Below are 22,324 nucleotides of genomic sequence, written 5' to 3' on the forward strand. Positions count from 1 at the left end.
TGTTGTACTATAAAGGGCTCATTTTAGTTTTTTTTTTTTAACCCCCTTGTGTTACTGGCCCATTAATCAATTGTGAAAATGGTAATCGATTATGAAATTAATCGATTAGTTGTTTCAGACTTAGAAATAGGACTTGCTTTAAAATTGTCCGCCAGACTCCGCTTTTAGCGGACAATATGTTAGTCTGTGTGCTAGTCCGGTGGACTAAAACCGACGCTAGGGCAGCTATTGGCTACTGGCTATGAACTTCCTTATTCTACGTCATTACGTTAGAGTCCGCCGGACTTTTGGAGTGATCGTGTGTGGCCAAGTCCGTTCGCTTGAAAGTCCGGCAGACCTCAGCTGCAAAGTCCTTCGGACAATCCGCCAGGCTAAGTCTGATCGTGTGTACGCGGCATAAGTGTATACCCTTTAGCAAACAAATCTACTACATGAAACTCCAAATATTCACTCATAATATCTAAACAAACGCAAGCCAAACCTAAAATGTCAAACAGGCATAATTTTAATTAATAGTTTTAAGAACCGTTATAAATTCATGTGAATTATATAAAAGTATTATGTCATAATAGTAACAATGAAAGTATATAAAAATACAAAGCTGTACAGATTAATTTATAATTGCATTTTTACTGTTGTTATAAAATACATATAGTGTAAAAGCTAAAGCATATACAAATAAATTCATTATATGTGGTGCTGTTAGTAGAAACATATAAGACATGGAATAATCTCCCAATCTGGACAGCTGTTCTGGTGACAACAGTCAAAGATAGTATTTTCATTCATTCTGGGGGAGATTTACTTTCCTGTTCTATTTTCAGAGCAGAAATCGGGGTCATATCTCTCCGGCGCGATAAATAAAGATGCTGCAATTTCACTTTTTTACAATATTAAAGCATGGATGAAGTACAGCATGAGATCAGTTTGCAATAACATTACTATAGAAAAAAAAAGAGAAGTCTATAATATTTTAGGAAAATCTGAAACCATCTTTAGTATGTAAAATGATTAAGATTGCTGTGCCTTGGTATTTCAGAGTACAACAGAAAATGATTCTTCCAGTGTAGACCAGTCATCTCTCCTGGTAGATTCTCATTGTTTTGCACTTTGGATGTTGTCATAGATGGAATCTGTGGGTCTATTAAGATTCTTTAAGGGAAAAAAAATGAATTTAAAGAACAACCGTTTGGGCAATTCTATAACATTTTTATTATATATTCTTTAAAAAAAAAAAAAAAAAAAAAAAAAAAACCTCAATAGGTGTTGTATAGTATGGAAGAGCCCTGGGGCCATCAAAAAAAAAAAAAAAATTACATTTTGAAAAAAAAAAAAAATTAAGAATTCTGAGTTTGAAAGTCAGAATTCTGACTTTCAATCTCAAAATTCTGAGTTTAAAACTCAGAATTCTGACTTTTAATCTCAGAATTCTGACTTTCAAAGTCAGAATTCTGACTTTTAATCTCAGAATTCTGACTTTCAAACTCAGAATTCTGACTTTCAAACTCAGAATTCTGACTTTTAATCTCAGAATTCTGACTTTCAAAGTCAGAATTGTAAATGTAAAAAAAATTTTTTTTTTACAGAATTCTGAGATTAAATGTCAGAATTCTGAGTTTTAAACTCAGAATTCTGAGATTGAAAGTCAGAATTCTGACTTTCAAACTCAGAATTCTTATTTTTTTTTTTTTCAAAATGTAATTCTGTATTTTTTTTTTTTTTTGATGGCCCCAGGGCTCTTCCATAGTATAGGGATAATTTGCTATGTTAATTAATTAGGTATATTCTGTATTCCTCTGTCAGCATTGCAAAATGATGCAAACATGTTTTGTAACAAAAATATGTGTTGCTAGCAGTTAGATAACAATATGTGTTGTAAGCAATATACACTAGACATGGGCACCGTCAAAAAGTTTGTTTCGTTCCGTACAGCAAGAAAATCGTAATTCGTGTACGAAATTCTATTCAGATTCGTCCGAAATTCAATTTGGATTCGTACGAAATACGAATTTTTGTTAGATTCGTAAACTTTTCATTAAAATAACAAAAGTTTTTTATGATGAATTTATCATTATGAGGGGGTCCCACCATCCCTGTGCTGTGCTGACTTCCTCTGATTGGTGAACAAAACACCAGTCATGTTTCTGTTTGGATCCGAAATTGCAAAATTCGTTAACGGAATTTCGTATTCCGTATGAAATTCATAAGCACGGAAATTCCCATAGGGTTCCCAGCATCCATGTGCTAACTTCCTAGGGTTTTAACTTTTAGGTTCATTAACTTTTCGTAACAATTTTCGTTATGATGAATTTATCATTATGTGGGGTTCCCACCATCCCTGTGATGACTTCCTGGGGTTTTAACTTTTAGATCTGTTAACTTTTCGTTAATTATGAATTTTCGTTCATCTGTGATTGGATGCTGTTACTTGTTGATCACTCATATGGTAAGAACTTTTATTATTGTTTGTGAGTAGTTTTCTTCTTATCTTTCCAATAAATATCACCTAAGGATAATGCACATGGCTGGTGCACCCTCTTTGTTTTTCTTTCATTTTTGACATCTGCAATCATACCTGGTATACAGATTCGGTTCCTTTTGCATCGTGGAGTTGAAAATCGTTGCTTTCAGTTCCTAAAATACCAAAGAAAAGTTTCTGAAACCCTCAATTTTCTTTTTTTTTTTTTTAGTAGACCTTTGTAAGTCTATATACAAGATATAGCTATAAATGCTGTAGGTGAACACAGGTGAATCATTTTTACTCTGTCAATTTTGACAGAATGCGAAAGGGTTAGAATCGTAGTTTTATTTTATTTTTCTTTGCTGTCTGGGTCCCCACTAGGGAGATGCATGCTCAATTCTTATCCAGACAACCATTGTTATTGAGATGGGAAACTATGAAAAACACTGAAAAAAGAAAGTAATAAAAACCCAACAGAAGTTCTAAACCTACCCCATTCTATAAATAAGTAGTCAATGTATATGAGTGCTAAATAAAGACTTGGCTTTAAATTGGGGCTGATATGAAAATCAATGCATTGACTTATTTTCGTGCAAAACACTGATTCCCACCTGTTGACTATCACACTGAAAATTCTCTGTTCATTTTTGGCCTGTTTGGAAAATAGCAAAAATATTTTAGATGGTTTCTGTAAATTACCCGCTTTGTGCCACCTTATGAGAAAAAAAAATAATAATAATGCTTTTTTTATTGATTTCTGATACAAACCAGACAAAATAGATAAAATGAACAAATAAAAGAAACAGTAAATATACATCACATCGTACTTAATACAGTACATTAAAAACTCAGACAAGACACAAAATGGAAGACACTAACAAACATACATACAAAAAAAGTGTAGTTACAAATATCCCTTGTCTTTTATTGTAACAACACTGTTCATTCCCCCTAAAAAGTAACAAAATAGAAGATAACCCCTGCTTTTTAAACACTTGATGTTTCACCTATGCTTACCAGAGAGAGTTCACTTAAAAAAATAAAAGAAATGTATTATTTATATTTACTAGACCTTCCTACCTACACAACCTATCCTACCTACACAACCTATGCCACCTACACAACCTATCCTGCCTACACAACCTATCCTGCCTACACAACCTATCCTGCCTACACAACCTATCCTGCCTACACAACCTATCCTGCCTACACAACCTATTCTGCCTACACAACCTATTCTACCTACCTTTCCCTTAGGCTTAATGTACATGGGATGTTTTAAAACCTCTCCTGAATGATTTAACCGCTTCAGCACCGGAATATTTTGCCCTCTTTCTGACCAGAGCACTTTTTGCTCTTCGTCACTGACATGCAACATTTCACCCAAACGAAATTAACTTCCTTTTTTTCCCCCCCACAAAAGCTTTCTTTTGGTGGTATTTGATCACCTCTGCAGTTTTTATTTTTTTGTGCTACAAACAAAAAAAGAGCAGCAATTTTGAAAGAACATTTTTTTTTTTTTCTTTTTTACTTTTTTCTATAATAAATATCCCTCAAAAATATATAAAAAAAAACTATTTTTTTCTTTAGTTTAGGCCGATACGTATTCTTCTACATATTTTTGTTAAAAAAAATTGCAATAAGCGTATATTGATTGGTTTGCACAAAAGTTATAGCGTCTACAAAATAGGGGATAGTTTTATGGCATTTTTATTATTATTATTTTTTACTAGTAATGGCGACGATCTGCGATTTTTATCAGGACTGCGACATTAGGGAAGACACATCTGACACTTTTGACACGTTTTTGGGACCATTGGCATTAATACAGCGATCAGTGCTATAAAAATGCATTGCTGTAAATGCAAATGTATATCACTGGCAGTGAAGGGGTTAACACTGGGGGGCGCTCAAGGGTGTGTTCCCTAGTGTGTTCTAATAGAAGGTGGGAGGGGACTGTGCAGAGGAGATGACAGATCGCTGTTCATACTCTATGAACAGACGATCTGTCTGTTCTCCCCTCAGAGAACCGGAAACTGTGTGTTTACACACACAGATCCCGGTTCTCTATGTGTCAGCGGCAATCGCGGGAGCCAGGCGATGATCGTGACCACCAGGCACTCACATCAGCTCGGGGTGAGCGCACGCGCCTCCCCCCCCCCCAGTGGCCACAGGCCGAAGCGACTTTACATAACGTCGTTTTGCCAAGCCGTGCCATTTTGCCGCTGTACAACTGGCAAGTGGTTAACTTGACAGATAATAACCAACGTTTTAAAACATTTGTTTAGCCGCGTTTTGCATTTAGAGACTTTTTTTTTTTAAGTAGTCAAATGTATCTCCATTAAAAACCAAACAAAACGTGGCTAAAGGAGTTACCACATTTATACACGTTTACAAGCTGTTACAGGCATTTGGCATTTTAAATGCCTCTAAACATCAGTCCTGAACGCATTTTTTTTTCTTTCCAAAAAATGCTTCTAAACTTAACTGTAACGTGTACTGATAAGATAACATAGAGGAGAGTTCAGGGGCAGCTGAAAAAAACACCCAACCGCTCCTAAACGTCCGTTTACCAGCAGTCGTGTACATGAAGCCCCCTCCTTTACCCCCTCCAACCATCTTCCATCCACCACCTACATGTGTGTGTTGTGACCTTACAAAATTATCCCAGTCATGAGTTATATTGTAGTATCCCCCCCCCCCAAAAAAAAAAAAATCTTCCTAAATAAATATACCCCCATCAGAAAAAAAATGGGAAAGAGAAAATAAATCTAAATAAATAAATCTCTATATTTCTCAACAGGAGATCTGTAAATGATCCAGATCTCCCCTGATTACCCCCCCCCCCCCCCCCCCAAGGCTCTTACAGTCATTAGTACAGCATCTATTTCACTGCATATCTATTTCTTTAGGTGGGTTTGAACAAAAACATTAGAGATAAGAGGAAAAATAAAGTTTATTTTACTGTCTTTTTCCATTTTCACGTGTCTCTTGATGAAGCAGAAGACTCCCAGTCCAAGCGAAAGCAAAACAACGATGTTACCAATTACAATCCCAATTATTATTTGATTATCCATGCACCTACAAGCTACAAAAACAAAAAATAGACAGCATTCAACAACAATCTCAACACAGTTTTAACTATTTCAAATTTTACTGCAGTTTTGCTTAAAGTGGTTATAAGATCATTTTTAAACTGAAATAATATATTTTACTTACTTGCTCTATGCAATGGTATTGCACAGAACGCCCCCAAACCTTCTCTTCTACAGTCAACACTCTAGGCTCCTTCTCTTCTCTGTGCACCACCATAGAACTCCTATGATGGGGACGCATGTGTGGGCTCACTCCCAAACTGGACAGTGTGCGCCTATAGCCACACACAATGAGGCTCGGCCCTATCCCCCTATCCTCAGGATTTGACTGTCAGTAGCAGTAGACAATGGCTCCTGCTGCTCTCAGCCAAGCTTATGAGAGAGGTGAGAAGGGAGGGAAGACCTGCAGCCGGACACACTGCTGGATCGATACAGGAGGGAGAGGTGATGGAGAAACAGCAACTGGGAGGTTTTTTTTTAGTAGTAGACGTGTGCAATTAGTTTAGTTCCGAATACGTTTTTTAATGAATTTTGACAAATTTGTTAATTTCGGAAAAATATCCGAATTAACAAATACCCGTTTGATTAATTTTTCCCAATATTCATAAATTTGAATATTCGAAAATTCAGAAATTCGAAAATTTTAAATTCAAAAATCAAAACTTGAAAGTGCGAAAATCTGATATAATAACTAATAATATCTTAACTATTACTTACTATTAATTTATAGGTATTGGAATTGCCTTTCAAATTTGGCTGTTTTAATTATCCAAAATAACAAATGTCGTATCTATTTGTTACACTCCATTCTAACAAAAGGAAAGTAACAAATTGATAACAATAATAATAATAAAAATGTTATATTATTATTATTTATTAATAGTTTGTTCTGTTCCATTTGTTTAGATGCAGCATTTGTTATTTTGGATAATTCATACCTTCGGATAAATTTGATAGGCAGCACTGATTGGCAGCATTTAGTGGCACTGATTGGCAACACTGATAAGTGGTACTGATGGTTATTGATTGGCAGCACTGATAGGTGGCATTGATTGGAAGCATTGGCACTGTCTGGTGGCACTGATTGGCACTGACATGTGACACTGATTGGAAACATTTATTGGCACTGACAGGTGGCACAGATTGGCACTGGCAGAGGAGAGGGAATTTTACACTGAGCCAATATTGACGCTTGTAGAGCTGCTCAGTGTGTGAAAATGTAACATAACTGCATGCAGAGAAAGTAAAGCTGTCAAAATTCAGCAGTGATGTCGGGGGTGGGCGGGACCCAGCAGCTATCAAACACCAGCCAATGATTGGACTGCTTAAGAAAGGAGCGGGCCATATACATGTAGCAGCCCACCCAGACCCCACCCCATTGGTTGGTGTTTGATAGCTGCTGGGTCCCACCCAACCCGACATCAACGCTGATTTTTGACAGCAGGTCTCTCTCTGCATGCAATTACATTACATGACAGATTCACACACTGAGTGGCTCTGGCAAGCGTCAATATCGGCTCAATGTGAAACCGTCTCACAGACAGCAGGGGCTGCACACTCATTGGATGCAGCTTTTCACAGGACTCCCACAGGCAAATCTCGGGAGACAGCTGGCACAGGTGATTAGTTTGTGTCCAGGCACACCCCGTGCACTCGCCTATGGCACTGATGTGCAGTCATGTTGGTACAAGAAGGGGCCATCCCCAAACTGTTCCCACAAAGTTGGGAGCATGAAATTGTCCAATATGTCTTGGTATACTGACACCTTAAGAGTTCCCTTCACTGAAACTAAGGGGCCAATCCCAACCCCTGAAAAAGAACCCCACACCATAATCCCCTCTCCACCAAATGATTTGGACCAGTGCACAAAGCAAGGTCCATAAAGACATGGATGAGCGTGTTTGAGGTGGAGGAACTTGACTGGACTGCACAGACCTCAACCCAATAGATCTCCTTTGGGATGAATTAGAGAGGAGACTGCAAGCCAGAGCTTCTTGTCCAACATCAGTGCCTGACCTCACAATTGTGCTTCTGGAACAATGGTCAAACATTCCCATAGACACACTCCTAAACCTTGTGGACAGCCTTCCCAGGAGAGTTTAAGCTGTTATAGCTGCAAAGGGTGGGTCAACCCAATATTAAACCCTAAGGTTTAGGGTTTAAACCTACACACACAGATGTACACTGTCCTTTACTTGCTCCCAGGTGCTGGTTCCAGTCAAACCACTTTTTTGAAGGGATCCTTTCTGAGCCAGTCTGAGACTTCAGCCTGTAGCCCCCCCCCCCCCCAGACCTAGAGGGCCTTCAAGGCCACTGACAGGCTCCTCAGCACTCCATCTCCATCTTCCACCAGATACCCCTTGCCAGCATGACACACGAGACCAACGCTTGCGCTTGCCTTTGCATGTGAGCACGGGGGGGATGGGTGCTTTTAGCTGAAAAGAATGATACCAAGATGATGCCTAAATTTGAAGGCATCATTCTGGTATAACCACTCAAAATCCAGCAACATACCAGTACTTTGCTGATCCTTGTTGAGCATATATTGTAATGTTCCTTTTTTCATGCTGACAGACAAAAAGAGATTGATCGGTGGGTATGCTCACCATTAGAATACGGCCCTTCCTCCACCCACTCCTAATGATGGGCATACATGCACTATTTTATTTTTATTTTTTTAACTGTGGTGGGAAATCACCTCCTACAGCGCTGGAGTCACTATATATTTAAATCAGTGAGAGCAAACTCTGTTGCTGTCAAGATAAATAAATTAGTGCTGTAGCTGAATGGCGTACCTGAAAAGCAAACAATGGTAACAATAAACATTAACTCAATAAAACAACTTAGTTTTTTTATCACAAACTGTGCCTAAAAATAATATGCCGAAGCATGGGGGAAATCCTCCCCTAATGTTAAGAGCAAATCGCCCCTCCACCCTTGCCCTCATGCTTTGGCATATATGCTCTTTTTTTTAATTGTGGTGGTGAAATCACCTCCTACAGTGCTGGAGTCACAGCTTTACATATGCTGGGAGCAAACATCGTTGCTGTTAGAATAAATTAACCCGTGCTGCAGCTGAATGGCATACCTGCTAAGCAAATAATGGTTAACAATAAAACAAAGTAACATTACAGTATAACGGTAATGCCGCGGAGAAGTAGCGGAGGCCTGGCAAGAAGAACCGAAGAGGGGAACAAGACCCCCGAAGTCAGGAGAAGACCCCCGGACGGCGGCGGCAGCAACAAAGAAGAAAGCCGGGCTCCTCCGCTAGTGAAAGAGCTAGTAAAAGAGCAGAAGATAGTGGAGGAATCCGGCGAGAAGACCCCCCAAGACGGAAGAAGACCCCCCGGAGCTGTGCAATAAATTATTTTAAACCCTGGTGTGTTGTGTTTTATTTACATTTTTTCACAGGTGAATGTGTAGGGGTACATTATACCCCATACTCATTCGCCTAGGGTGGGGGGCCGGTATCTAGGGGCCCCCTTATTAAAGGGGGCTCCCGGATTCAGATAAGCCCCTGCCCGCAGACCCCGACAACCAATGGCCAGGGTTGTCGGGAAGAGGCCCTTGTCCTCAGCAACATTAGGACAAGGTGCTTTGGGGTGGGGGCCACACGGCCCCCCTTCCCCAAAGCACCCCCCCATGTTGAGGGCACACAACCTGGTACGGCTCAGGAGGGGGGGGTGCTCACTCGTCCCCACCCCCTTTCCTGACCGGACGTGCTCGGATAAGGGTCTGATATGGACCCAGGGGGGGACCCCCACACCTTTTTTTTGGCATAGGGCTTCCCCTTTAAATCCATACCAGGTGACAGGGCCAGTGACATTGACCTCCTTCGCTAAACCCGGGTTACCTGGAGCCATGTTCAAAATGAACGGACTTTCCTCTGTGCGCGGGGAAAGTCCATTCATTTCAAAAGCCCGGCGGACTAGCACACAGACGGCCGGATTGTCCGCCGGACGTGAGTCCGGTGGACAGTTTTTGAGTCAAAACTACTTTCTAAGTGTGTCGGACTTTTGGGTAAAAAAAAGTCCACTGGAGCCCACACACAGGCGGATTGTCCGGCGGACTTTTCCGCTAGATAGTTTGATCGTGTGTACGTGGCATAAGACATACCATACCTGAAAAGCAAATACAATAAAACACAGTAAAAATAAAACATTACAGTTCTAAAATACAGTAACAATTAAGAGAGAACAATAGATATAGAACAATAGAGAGCAAACATAAGAGAGAGAACAACAGAGAGAGAAGAAAAATAAAACAACAACTCTATTTGGCTTTTTTTTGTGTTTTTTGTGGGGGTTTTTTGTTGCACTTTTGTATAAACTGTAAACTGGAACTGTAAACATACCACATTAGGGTCTCTCAAAATGTGATGGCCATCTCATCTTTCGAGACCCTGTGTAAGTGTGCACTAGGACTGTGTAGTGCTGTACCCTACGCTAATACTACAGTAGTGTGTGGTAGCGTTTGAAACAGTCACCAATGCAGAGACCAGGTTGGTCAGGGCAGGAAGGACAATAAAAGCATGTGGCGCCTAAATCCACGTTTTCTGCAGACGCAACATCTTCTTTGGGGTGTTCTTTGGGCAGGTGTATCAGGGAAGACATATGGAAAATACCTCTCATGCAGGTGGCTCACTGCATTTGGATTGAGAAGTTGGGCCACAGCACCGTCTGGAAACAGAAGGGCTGTGATGATCTCTTCCTGGAATTTTACGAAGGATCCAGTTCATTCTGAAGCTTTGTATAGCACATAAGCGTTCATGAGATCCAACTGGAATAAATATACAGACATTTTTTGTACCAGCCTCTAGCCTTACGAGCAATTAAGTACAGTGCCAATATCTGGTCAATTGAGGTCTACCCCTCTCATGTTAAGGCTGTATTCATGGACAGAGAGATTTCTCCACAACACCAGTCACCGTTGGAATTTGGGCTGTTGTATCTGTATGAAGGGAGGACAGAACAAAAAGATTCCCATTATTCCTCCACTTCACTGCAAGCAAATTATTACTTCTCAAGCAGGTTCTCTCCCCCCGTCCAAGTCGGGACTCTGCAAGCCGTTGGGTGAAGCCCCGGCTAATAGATTGCACGGTGTCACATGCGCCAATTCCACAATCAAAAAGGTGACTAAAAAGTGGCACGTTTGTGTAATAATTGTCCACGTACAAATAAGGGTGACACCATGTCCCACACAATCGTACCAGCACTCCCTATGTAGTCTGGGCAGCTCTCCGCTCCATGTGACTATATCTTCCCTTGTAAACCATAAAACTATATGTATAGCCTGTTGCCCTGTCACAGAGCTTATACATCTTGACCCCTTATCTGGCATGCTTACTGGGAAGATACTGTTTGATAGACAAACGGCCAGAAATTTTAATCAGGGACTCATCAACACAGACAACTTGATCGATAGTAAATAAGGCTGCAAACTGTTGGTTGAAGTGGTTTACGAGGGGCTGAATTTTGTAGAGCAGATCAAATCCAGGGTCACCCCGAGGATGACAGATTGCATTTTCTTTGAAGTGCATGAATTGAAAGATCTGCTTGTATCGTGTCCTGGTCATGTAAGCAGAGAACACGGGCATATGATGAATTGGGTCAGTGGATCAATATGACTACATAGGCCCAGGGAGGTCTTAAATTCGGATACCATAATAGGTTTCCAATCTCTGGTAAGGGCCAACTGGGAATTAGCGGAGATGAATTGACCAGCATTCAAATTGCTTTGGTCCACAATAGATCTATAGAGATCTTATGTGGAAAATAGCAAATAAAATTGCACCTGAATTCCAGGTTGGCCAGTGAATGGAGGAAGTACAGGCACTGCAGAAGTGGTGGGCTCCCAATTCGGATTGGCAAATGCAGCGGGAAGGGCACTATAGGCTCGATGGGCCTGTGTTTGTCTTCTTGTTGGCTGCAGGACATTACTTGTGCTAGCCACCGCACCAGCTTGAACTGCACTTATGGGACTTGCCACATCACCAAGTGTTACTGCAGTGCTGGATGTATGACCAGAATGTACTAGGCCGCTGGTGCTTGCCAGTTCACCAGAAGGATGAGCGGCACTAGTACTGGCTCTCTGCACCATACGAGAGCCCTGCAGGTTTGTGCACCCCAACAACAGCAGAAGAAAAGGGTCAGATACACCTGACTTTGACAGGGACCACTACTCTGTCATCAGAGCTATCTGTCAGGGTGCCGCTGCTGTCTACAGGTTTGAATCTGAATCTGAATAGATGGCAGACTTCCTCTTTACTCTCATCTGTCATTCTCAGAAATATGTAGGCCTCTTCACTAGTGTACCTTCGATTGGACATTTTGGCCTCTAAATTTACTGGTACAACTAGTGGAGGACGTGATTGTCAGCGACTGCTTCAAACGCTACCAAAAACACTGTTGGTGTTCGCAGGGATCAGGTCTGACTCTGCAAAGGCTGCAGTTATGTATTTTGTAAGTGACAGTGATGGATTGATACTGCACTTGGGTGGGCTGGGCGGAGGGGCTAAACGCAGGTGCTAACAGGTATCTGGACTGATCTCACTAATGCTGCATTTTTGGGAACCCTAAACTATTTGGGACGCTAGTATAGATCTGATCAGATCAAATATATTGATCACTTCACACTATACTACTAAGGGAGGTGTATGGTGTGTGTGTGTGTGGGTTAGCGCTACTGGCACTAATCTGACACTGCCTAGGGGCTAACGCAGAATTCCAGAGAGGGAGATGACATCACTTCCCCTGCCTGTAAAGCCAGGGGACAGTCTCCCATTTGCCAGAACCGATCACCAGGTCCAGGCTCGAAATCATTGGCCTAGGCCTGGAGACTGATTGGTTCTGAAGCCAATCCGATCACCGCGGGTGCACCGAGGAGAGCCAACCTGCCGCAGTATAACTTCGGCGGCTGGTCTGGAACCGGTTAGATTGGGTGTAAACCCAATTCATCAAATTTGACCAGGCATATATCCTATATACAGATACATATATCTGTAGTTTCTTTTTTATCTCTCTCCAAAGCACTGAGTCCCATGTATTTCTTCTGTCCCGTAGCTCTGTTATCAGCTTGACAACTTCTGACAAGTTCTCCGACATGGGAGATAAAAACAGCCTGAAGTTTGTGTTGTGGGAGGTCACTTGCTATAAATAGATTAACACAGAGCTGCTTGATTCACAGCAGAGCTCTACACATTTCTGCCTTCCTTTACCAATGCAGAGACGGGGTGGGTGCCGTTCCTCCAATCAGCTGTCTTGGCTGTATGCCAATAATCCACTCCCAGTGCTGAACAGGAAGAGAAAATCTGTAACACTTTCTAAAGAATTTATAAAGCTGAAGACAGCAGATATACATGTAAAACTTATGTAGGAAGATTTTTTGTTAATCTTTGTGTATCATCTGAGGCTGCTCACTTCCCTGGGTATATGTGAGGGTTTACATCCATTTTAAACATGAGCCAAACAATTTTTTGCCTGTTCTCACAATAGTAGCACACTAGTGTTTCATCTATACAGTATATACCGGTTAGATAGATGGAAAAAAAAAAAGTTTAAAAAATATTCCACTTAAAAATACAAAAAATTGGACCTAACCCCAATAAAGTTTGTATTTTAAATGCAGTAGTTATTTTTACTTACAGAACATCTTTACTGTTAAAGAGGTAATTGAAGTTCCATGTACATTCGCGGCTTTGCAAGTATATAATCCATGATCCCTGGATGAGATGTCATGAAGGTCAATTTTCCCAGTTGGAGATGTGTTGTTCAGGTTTCTAGGAATTAGCCATGTTATTGTGGCTTCCGGAAAACTTTCAGCAAAACATCTCAGAGAAAGTGCTGATCCTTCTTGGACATAAATTGTGTTATGTTCATCAATGGTACAGTCTGGATGGAAGATGTAAATAGAGTATACATATGTCAGTTATAAAGGTCATTCATTTGTTCATTCATTAACCCCCCTGACGGTATTCCCGAGTCTGGCTCGGGGTGGAATTTTCATACCAAAAGCGGTATCCCCGAGCCAGACTCGGGACTGCATCGCTGGATCCAGGAGGAGGTTTTCTTACCTTCTCCCTCGGATCCAGCGTTGTCTCCCTGCTGTACGAGCGAGCCGTGTCTCGCTCGATGCATCACATCGCCGATCTCCGTGCCCTGCGAGCGTTGCGACGCACGGGGACGGAGATCGGCGCCAAATTCAAAAAGTGAAATAAACAGTAAACATACAGTATAATGTAATCTTACAGATTACATTGCTGTATGTAAATATTTCACATCCCCGTTGTCCCTAGTGGTCTGCCCAGTGTCCTGCATGCAGTTTTATGTAATAAAAACTGTTCTTTATGCCTGGAAACTGGAGATTGTCCATAGCAACCAAAACTGTCCTTTTACATCAAAAATGGTTTTAGACCAGCTAGAAAACAGCGATAATAAATTAGAATAACTTGCAGAATTTAGCGATAGCGATTTGTGGGGAGATCCATCATCAAATACTGAAAAGTAATGACAGTGACAATTCTGCAACTGAGCAAATTTCAGTGTTTTTGATGTGATTACATTATTGAATAATTTTTATTATTGTTATATTATTATTTGGTACAATTATTTATAATTATTTATTATATTATAATTTATGATTTCATTTTTCAAACTTTATTATACCCGTGATGTCTGCTAGACTCTGGTTTGGACAGATTTAAGTGAGTTATTCCTAAGAATTGCAGGACTACAATATAAAACGCCAAATTTTCATGCAAAATAATGGTACCGCTTTTAGCACCTAAAATCCGAAATAATCGTACCGCCAGGGAGGTTAATTTAGTAACATATGTTTTTTATACACATACTAGTAGCATGATTGGGAAGGACAGATGATATCGGCTGGTTGACTTTATTATTGACAGTGGGGCTGATTTACTAAAGCTGGTGAGTGCAAAATCTGGTGCAGCTCTGCATGGAAGCCAATCAGCTTCTACCTTCAGCCAAGCTCTACACTCATTACTTTACATTGTAGCAAAGTGTAATTTCTTCAGTGTTGTCACATGGAAAGTATAAAAGAAATATGTAAGTTCTGTATACAATTGTATTCTATTTTGTATGTAGTGCACACTGCCCTCACTGTGCACACAGCACTAATAAATAATGTTTTCGGTACATGTTTGCATTCGTTTGATTCCTGATTAGAATTATTCTTCCTAGTGAGGCACATTTTCTTTGGAAGATAATTGATGCTGATGTATTTAGAGGTTTAATCTCATTTATATATGAGGGTATTTGTGACAGAGTGATAAAGGGAAATGAGGAGCTCCATAGTAGGTAGACCTGGGAGATATATCCAATGAACCATGGAAGTATATCTTGGAGATGGGCCCTTTAAGCAACTCTGTCACCATCACAATCAATGTCCTACCTGATGTTACTACATAGAGCATATAAAACACCTCAGAAATAGAGATTTTAGGGATGGTTTAATTAAGTATCTTTTATTCAGGGAATAACCAAGCCACATGGTTGGATCTTGGCCCTGAATTATCTACTTACCTCTCTATACCTTCCTGGTAACAACCTTTCTTTTACCCTATATTATACCAAATCTCCTCCAACCCCAAACTTTGAAACTACAATTTTTACTATGTATCTAATCCAGTTATTAAACTTTATACATGTTTATCTTTAGCTAAAATGTGTTAAACTAATATACCCCAAATTACATGACTGTTATTATAGTATTCACCTCCTGTTAATATACTGAGAAGCCTCATTTCACACTTTTATACATTATACTTAACTATAAATCTATTGTATGACTCTTTTTATTGCATTATATTCAATAAAATATTTGAAAAGAAGAAAACACCTCAGAAATGATTTCTTTATGGGTGGAAGATAAATGCTAGATGCCCAAGATGCAGGGACCCAGAGGGAGACCTAATTCAAATGATGTGGAGGTGCCCCAAATTGAATAGATACTGGAGGGAAGTTGTGGATAAAATAAATAAGACATTTGGCTTATCTCTTGGTTTGGACCCTAAAATATGTTTATTGAGCTGTATGGAGAAAAATAGGAGTATAGGTGGGAAGCAAACAGCCATAATTAGATGTCTTTTTCTTGCACGGAAATTGATAGCAAGAAGATGGCTGGCGGCGAGCCCACCAACCCAGGTAGAATGGGCGGGGGAGTTTATTAAAACAATAAGAATGGAAAGACTCATCTATAATAAAAGGGGGAATGCCAAAATGTTTAAGAAAATATGGTAAAGTTAGAAAAGAGAAGAAATGTCACAGAATTAAGGGCAAAAGGGGCCCCCTCTCCTACGGATACCAAGATTTGGCTTCTGTGTTCTTTTTTTTTTTTTTTTTTCTTTGCTGTTTGCTGCTTAGAAGAGGCTTCCTTCTAGGACACCAGCCATGCAGACCAATTTGATGCAGTGTGCGGCGTATTGTCTGAGCACTGACAGGCTGACCCCCCCACCCCTTCAACCTCTGCAGTAATCCTGGCAGCACTCATACGTCTATTTCCCAAAGACAACCTCTGGATATGACGCTGAGCACGTGCACTAAACTTCTTTGGTCAACCACGGCGAGGCCTGTTCTGGGTGGATGAACTATGTTTGGGGATTGCGCCTCCTCTTACTTCTCGTGCTACCCAGAATTTCTATAGTGCATGTGATATAATTATATACCAAAGAATTATTAATTTCTATCCATCATTACAGTTATTCACAATGTATAATAATATTGTGATACTCCCACTGGAGACCACTCAAAGTGTTAAACAAACTCCCAAATAAAAGATGAATCAAAAAAATGTTATAAAAATTCTAAACAAAAAATATGCCACAATAAAATACCGCAATAGTCCTCAAATGCAACGGTCCTTATTCTTGTGTCCGAACCTCCCCCCACCGTTGTGTGGATACAGTCCAATCTCCAAATTACAATAAAATGTTGAATCAAAGCCCAAATCCTTCTGTGTTCATGCGCCTTTCTTTCCACCAGCATAAATTATTCGTGCCACCACCACCTTATGAAATGGCCACTCACCAGACTTAAACGTCACAATACGCCTTCGGTTCATTCAATGGATAACCACTCCTTAATACGCTCTCCCGTTAGCAATTCCTCGATTATTGTGTATTCAAAAAAGGTATATGAAACCAACATAGTGTAAAACCATTTCAACTTTAATTATAAAATTTAAAACATATTGCACTCACATCTCCGTGTGTCCTCTAGCCGAACGAATAATTTATGCTGGTGGAAAGTAAGGGGCATTAACACAGGGCTTTCATTCAACATTTTATTGTAATTTGGAGAGAGGGGTGTAATATGCTCCTAAAGATGAACCAATCCTTAAGTAAATCATAAAATTATCATAATAGCTCCTTTAAGCTTTAATTTTATTACAGCAGTGAGGAAGGTTTAACAATAACAATGGTACCTGTAGTCATGGAACAACTGATCTGCGGTGTCCGAGGAGCATCTAAAAAGAAAAGAAAAATGTTAGAGCTTTATAAACTGCTGGACAGGGACACTGCTAGAATGTTTAAACATCTGGGACATCCCTGGGCATTTGAAGGATAAGAATTATTAGGGTCACATAGTGCTTAGGGCAAACGGTGGATGAGGCCTCACTGCATTGACAGTGGAAGGGGTTTAAAGGGGCAGACTTAAAGTGGTTCTAAAGGCTCAAGGTTTTTTACCTTCATGCATTGTATGCATAAGGGGGAAAACCCTTCTGTGTGCAGCAGCTCCCCCTGCCCCCCTAATATTTACCTGAGCCTGAGACCCTCCAGCTATGTGCACTAGAGCCTCAGCTGTCCGGGGATTCTCCTTCCTCATTGATTGAGACAGCAGTGGGAGAGGAGGTGGGGCCCTGGCTCTGGAGCAGGTCTGTTCAGGTTGCCCCCAGAGCAAGTAGCTTACTCGGGTGGAGGGAGGAACCTGGAACGGCGTTGGGTGACCGAAGAAACGGATGATCAGAGCTGCTCTGTGCAAAACCACTGCACAGGTAAGTATATCATGTTTTCTATTTAAAAAAAAAAGAGCCTTTACAATCACTTTAATATAACCTGAGCCTATTGGCTGTATGCCCCTCACACATATGTCCCAGTCCTTTTTTAATTTATATTTATTTTTTGTACAAGTGAGAGTCTCATAGATTCATATAAACATCAGTGCATCATTTTTAAAAACTGAAGTTGTTGTTATGTACAGTATGCTTTTCTGCACAAAGACATAGAGCTAACATTTTGTCTGCACCTACTTTAAAGAAGCACTTCATTAACCGATTGCCGAGCAGCCGCCGTCATTTTACTGCGGCAGGTCAGCACAATCCTACGAACCGTCGTAGCTTTACGTCAGCTCACGGGATCGGGATAGCAGGCGCGTGTGCGCCCGCTGCACAGTGGGAGTGATGATGCTCGTGGCCGACGGTTGAGATGGCCACCAGCCATGAGCAATCGCGAGCACGAGAGACAGAACAGGGGGGAGTGTGTGCAAACACACACATCCCATTTCTGTTCTGAGAGGATTGACAGATCGTGTGTTCCTATTAGCTAGGAACCACGATCCGTCACTTTCTCTAGTCAGTCCCCTCCCCCTCTTGCTCTTGGAACACAGGAAAAGATTTTAGGCCTGAGTCAGTGGACAAGTTGCGTTCAGAGTTTGTCATAACCTAAACAAAGCGGGGTCAGAGTAGGCAGGATAGAAGGCTGTGTGGAAATATAGAATAAAACTAACGGCAATGAGGAGAGATTAACTTAAAAGGGAAGCTTCAGCTTATCCCACAGGGAGAGAGAATGTTGTGTGACAGGATTGGTTAAAAGCCCTCTGTCTTTACAACGTATACAGATGATATTAGAAACCAACACCGGCTTAAGTGTACAACCTCTAGTCCCACCCATATAGGCACTTCCTCAGTAGCATGATATAGTGTAATTTGGGTCAGTTGGGCTGATTGGTAATATTTAAGGAAATGTGGTACATCCAAGCCTCCCTAAAAGGTACCACTTTGGAGAATAGACCTAGGGACCCTTGGCTTGATAGAGCCCCAGATATACTCATGAGCATGATGTTGGAGGCCTTGGAAAAAGTATGAGGGAATTGATATGGGTAGTACTCTAAAGAAGTATATGATATTGGGGGGGTAAGGTAATTTTGACTGCTGTGATACGTCCAAATTTTGAAGCAGGACAAGAAGGGATTTGAGTTATCATTAGGTGCATAATGTGAGACCAATGTTACCTTAATGTCTTGAAGGAGACCAACTATAATCTTATAGCGACCATCCGGGTCCTTGATCTCGGCATGAGGTATGAAGGACATTGAATAATGGAAGGCTAACAATACCCCTCCAGTGCTTAGTGTTTGCAGAGGCCAAGAATACCTGTGGGTATGACCGTGTAGCAAAATGGGTTTCCTGGAAGGCCACAATTCCTATCTTTAGAGAGACAAAGGACTGGAAGGCTTTGACCCGCTTATGAGGGGAATTGAGACCTTTGCCATTTAAAGATTTTCAGATTTTCAGATTTACGAATTTTAGAATTTATGAATGTTTGGAAAAATTTGTTAAACAGGTTTTCATTAATTTGAATATTTACGAATGAACGAATTTGTCGAATTTTGACGAAAAACAAATTTGGAACTAAACTAATTACACATATCTAATTGCAGCATGTGCACATAATAATGACTAGGTTCACTTTTTGGACATTCATGAGTCACGGGGCATCCATCTCCAGTGATAAATTCAGATCCATGACCCAGTCCAACTCTCCCTAATTGACTCACTGATCCCTACTAATAAATACTGCAGAAAGTCCTGTGGAGCATCTGAGTTGACCTTTTAAAGAAGCAGTAGTGCCAATCTTGCTTTAATTCATGGATGTCATTAGGATGCTTTAAGCCAGCTCTCAATATTTTCACTCACCTGCTCGCATTTTTCCAGTGAAATAATGAGTATTGCGAGTGTTGCGGGGCTGTGATGTCCGAGAATGTTCAGCCAGTGCCCCCAGCCATGCAGGGGCTCCCAGCACGGCCATTTCAAAAGGAGTCAAACAGCCGCCTGGAACTGCCCCCTCCACCTCCCTCCTGCCGCACATCCCCGCCCTGATAAGGCTCACATTGCGGGCTTTCAGTAGGCGTAAAAGATTTTTTATTGTGGAATTAAAGGCATAGGTCTGAATCATACCTAAGCCTCCAATTCCACCCTGCCCCCACTCTATCACACATGTGCTTCCAATTCCACCCCCTCCCCAATCTATCATACCATATGATAGATTGGGGGAAGGGGGGTGGAATTGGAAGCATATGTATAAAAGATGGGGGGGTGAAATTGAAGGCATAGGTTTGATAGATTTGAGGGGAGGGGGTGGATTTGGAGGCATAGGTATGATGGATTGGGTGGAGTGGAATTTAAGCCATAGGTATAATGGCTTGGGGGGAAATTGAAAGAATAGATGCGTTGGATTGGGGGGGGGGGGGGGTTAGAGGCATAGGTGTGCTGGAGAGGGGAGGTTGGAAGACAAGGTGTGCTGGGGGGTCTTTAAAAGCACAGGTATGCTGGGGGGGGGGGGGTAAGGAGGCAGAGATATGCTGGGAAGAGGATTTAGAGGTAGAGGTGTGCTAGGGGAAGGGAGATGCATTGGAGGGCCGGGGGAGGCATTGGGGGTAGAGGTGTACTGGGGGAGGCACTGGAGGTAGAGTTGTATTGGGGGAGGCATTGGAGGTAGAGGTATACTGGGGGAGGTGTTGGAGGTAGAGGTGTACTGGGGCATGCGTTGGAGGTAGAGGTGCACTGGGGGAGGTGTTGGAGGTAGAGGTGTACAGGGAGGAGCAAAAAAAGAAATTCCTTTCTCAACTTACTAACCAGCCTGATAACCAACCACATTTTCCTGTCTGATGAGGCTGAGCTGATGGGCACTGGTGAGGCTGCATTGAGGGGCATTGATCAGGCTGCATTGATGGGCACTGATGGACACTGATAAGCCACAATGGTGGGCACTGATAAGCCGCACTGATAGACTGCATTCCTGGGCACTGATAGGCACTGATAAAGTTGTTGTTAATATTTATTTTTGTAACTTAATTCTGCATGTGTAATTTCATGAGATATTTACGAGGGCATGTTTAGGGGCAGAATTAGGGGTGGGGCAACTGGTGGCGAATAGCCCCTAAGGCCTGGCTAGTAGCTCATGACTTGAAATTTTCAGCCCTGCTTTAAGTTATTGTCCGATAACTAGAGACGGTACTTTACACTACCCAGGTAGGAGAGGACACTCATTAAAGAGGTGTTCAAGCCTGGGAAAAAAAAGTCAGCAGCTACAAATACTGTAGCTGCCGACATTTAATATCTGGACACTTACCTGTCCAGGGAGCCCGTAACGTTGGCACCCCAGCCGATCTAGGGATAGGCTGTTTGGTGCTGCCTCCGCCATCTCCACTAATGACAATACCTAAAGGCTTCAATGCCGTCACCCTACTGTACATGTGCGAAGTGCGCTGCTCTTTCTAATTGGCCCGGCAGCCAAATGAAAGGTGCCAAATGTGGCACAGGAGGGGGGGAGGAATCAAATAAGCAGAGCTTCCACTTTTGGATGTAACTCCACTTTATGTTCCAATAATTTTTATTGAACAATTTTGAAAGATAACACAACCTAAGACAAACAACCAGCATTGCCATAATTTGTTCCACATAGTAATCACCAAGACAAAGTGAGACAATAAAAAAACACAATAGATGATAATCAGTTGCACAACACGTGTCAATCTTGGAACTTACTACTGTAAATTCTTAATTGGTTATGTGCTCAGGCAATGTATGTGGCAATGCTAGTATGAAGATAGAACAAAGCAAAACAAAACCAAAACCAAAAGGTAGGGAGAAAAGTAAAATGAGTTAGAAATTAAAACAACCAAACATTTTTCCATGCACCATAGAGATGATTGAATCATTTTTGTTAACCAATCCTGTCATACAAACATGTGTGACCATGTAGACCACTTGTAGTCAACTGGCCTTAGGCTATCAGAAGGAACTCCGCTTTAAGGCTCCATGCACATTAGCATTTTTTTAAGCTCCTGGAAGCTGAATAGTGTTATCCTATGTGTCCTTGCACATTATTTTAGGCTAGTAGCATTTTTGGAGCTTTGGCATCTAGGAGTATAAAAAAACAATTTGTAGAGTTTCTTGGAGTGTTTTTCCAGCAGAAAAAAATGCTGAATGCTCATAATTGCTTCTAATGCCGCATACACACGACCGGACATTTCGACGGACTAGGTCCGATGGTCTTCCCGACAGACTTTCAGCGAAGGTCCGACAGACTTTCTGAACGAACAGACTTGGCCACACACGATTGGACTAAGTCCGTTCGTTTTGAAGGTGATGAGGTGAACGGGACTAAACAAGGAAGTTCAATGGCCAGTAGCCAATCTCTGCCCTTGCGTTGAGTTTGGTCCATCGCACCAGCACACAGATGAACAGTTTTCACTATTTTTAGTCCTTCGGACTTGAGTCTGTCTTATAGATTTGTTTTATTTCTAGGTCCGTCTGACTTTTGGGGGAAAAAAAAGTCCGCTGGAGCCCACACACGATCGCATTGTCCGACGGATTCCGGTCTGCCGGACCAAGTCTGCCGGAAAGTCCGATCGCGTGTACGCGGTATAAAAGCTACTAAAATGATACTGAGGCGGCGTACACACGGGCGGACTGTCTGCCGAAACTAAGTTCGTCAAACAGTCCGCTCAAACTTTTGAATGAACGAACT

At 41.4% G+C, this 22,324-nt stretch overlaps 1 protein-coding gene across 1 annotated transcript in view; it reads right to left on the reverse strand.

The window, feature by feature from the left end:
- Positions 1 to 610: 610 nt before the first annotated feature.
- Positions 611 to 22,324, reverse strand: part of LOC143933380 (sialic acid-binding Ig-like lectin 12) — a 30,657-nt gene continuing 8,943 nt past the window's right edge. The window contains exons 4-8 of the mRNA XM_077456247.1: positions 16,999 to 17,040; positions 13,200 to 13,445; positions 5,427 to 5,549; positions 2,576 to 2,634; positions 611 to 1,152 (exon numbers count right to left, since the gene is read on the reverse strand). Of these exons, the coding sequence (XP_077312373.1) occupies positions 1,096 to 1,152; positions 2,576 to 2,634; positions 5,427 to 5,549; positions 13,200 to 13,445; positions 16,999 to 17,040 (527 nt within the window). The 3' untranslated portion in view covers positions 611 to 1,095. The remainder of the gene's footprint in view (positions 1,153 to 2,575; positions 2,635 to 5,426; positions 5,550 to 13,199; positions 13,446 to 16,998; positions 17,041 to 22,324) is intronic.

This window comes from Lithobates pipiens, unplaced genomic scaffold (assembly GCF_037356315.1).
Source record: "Lithobates pipiens isolate NorthernLeopardFrog02 unplaced genomic scaffold, aLitPip1_a1.2 Scaffold_27, whole genome shotgun sequence".
NCBI classification, from domain to species: domain Eukaryota; kingdom Metazoa; phylum Chordata; class Amphibia; order Anura; family Ranidae; genus Lithobates; species Lithobates pipiens.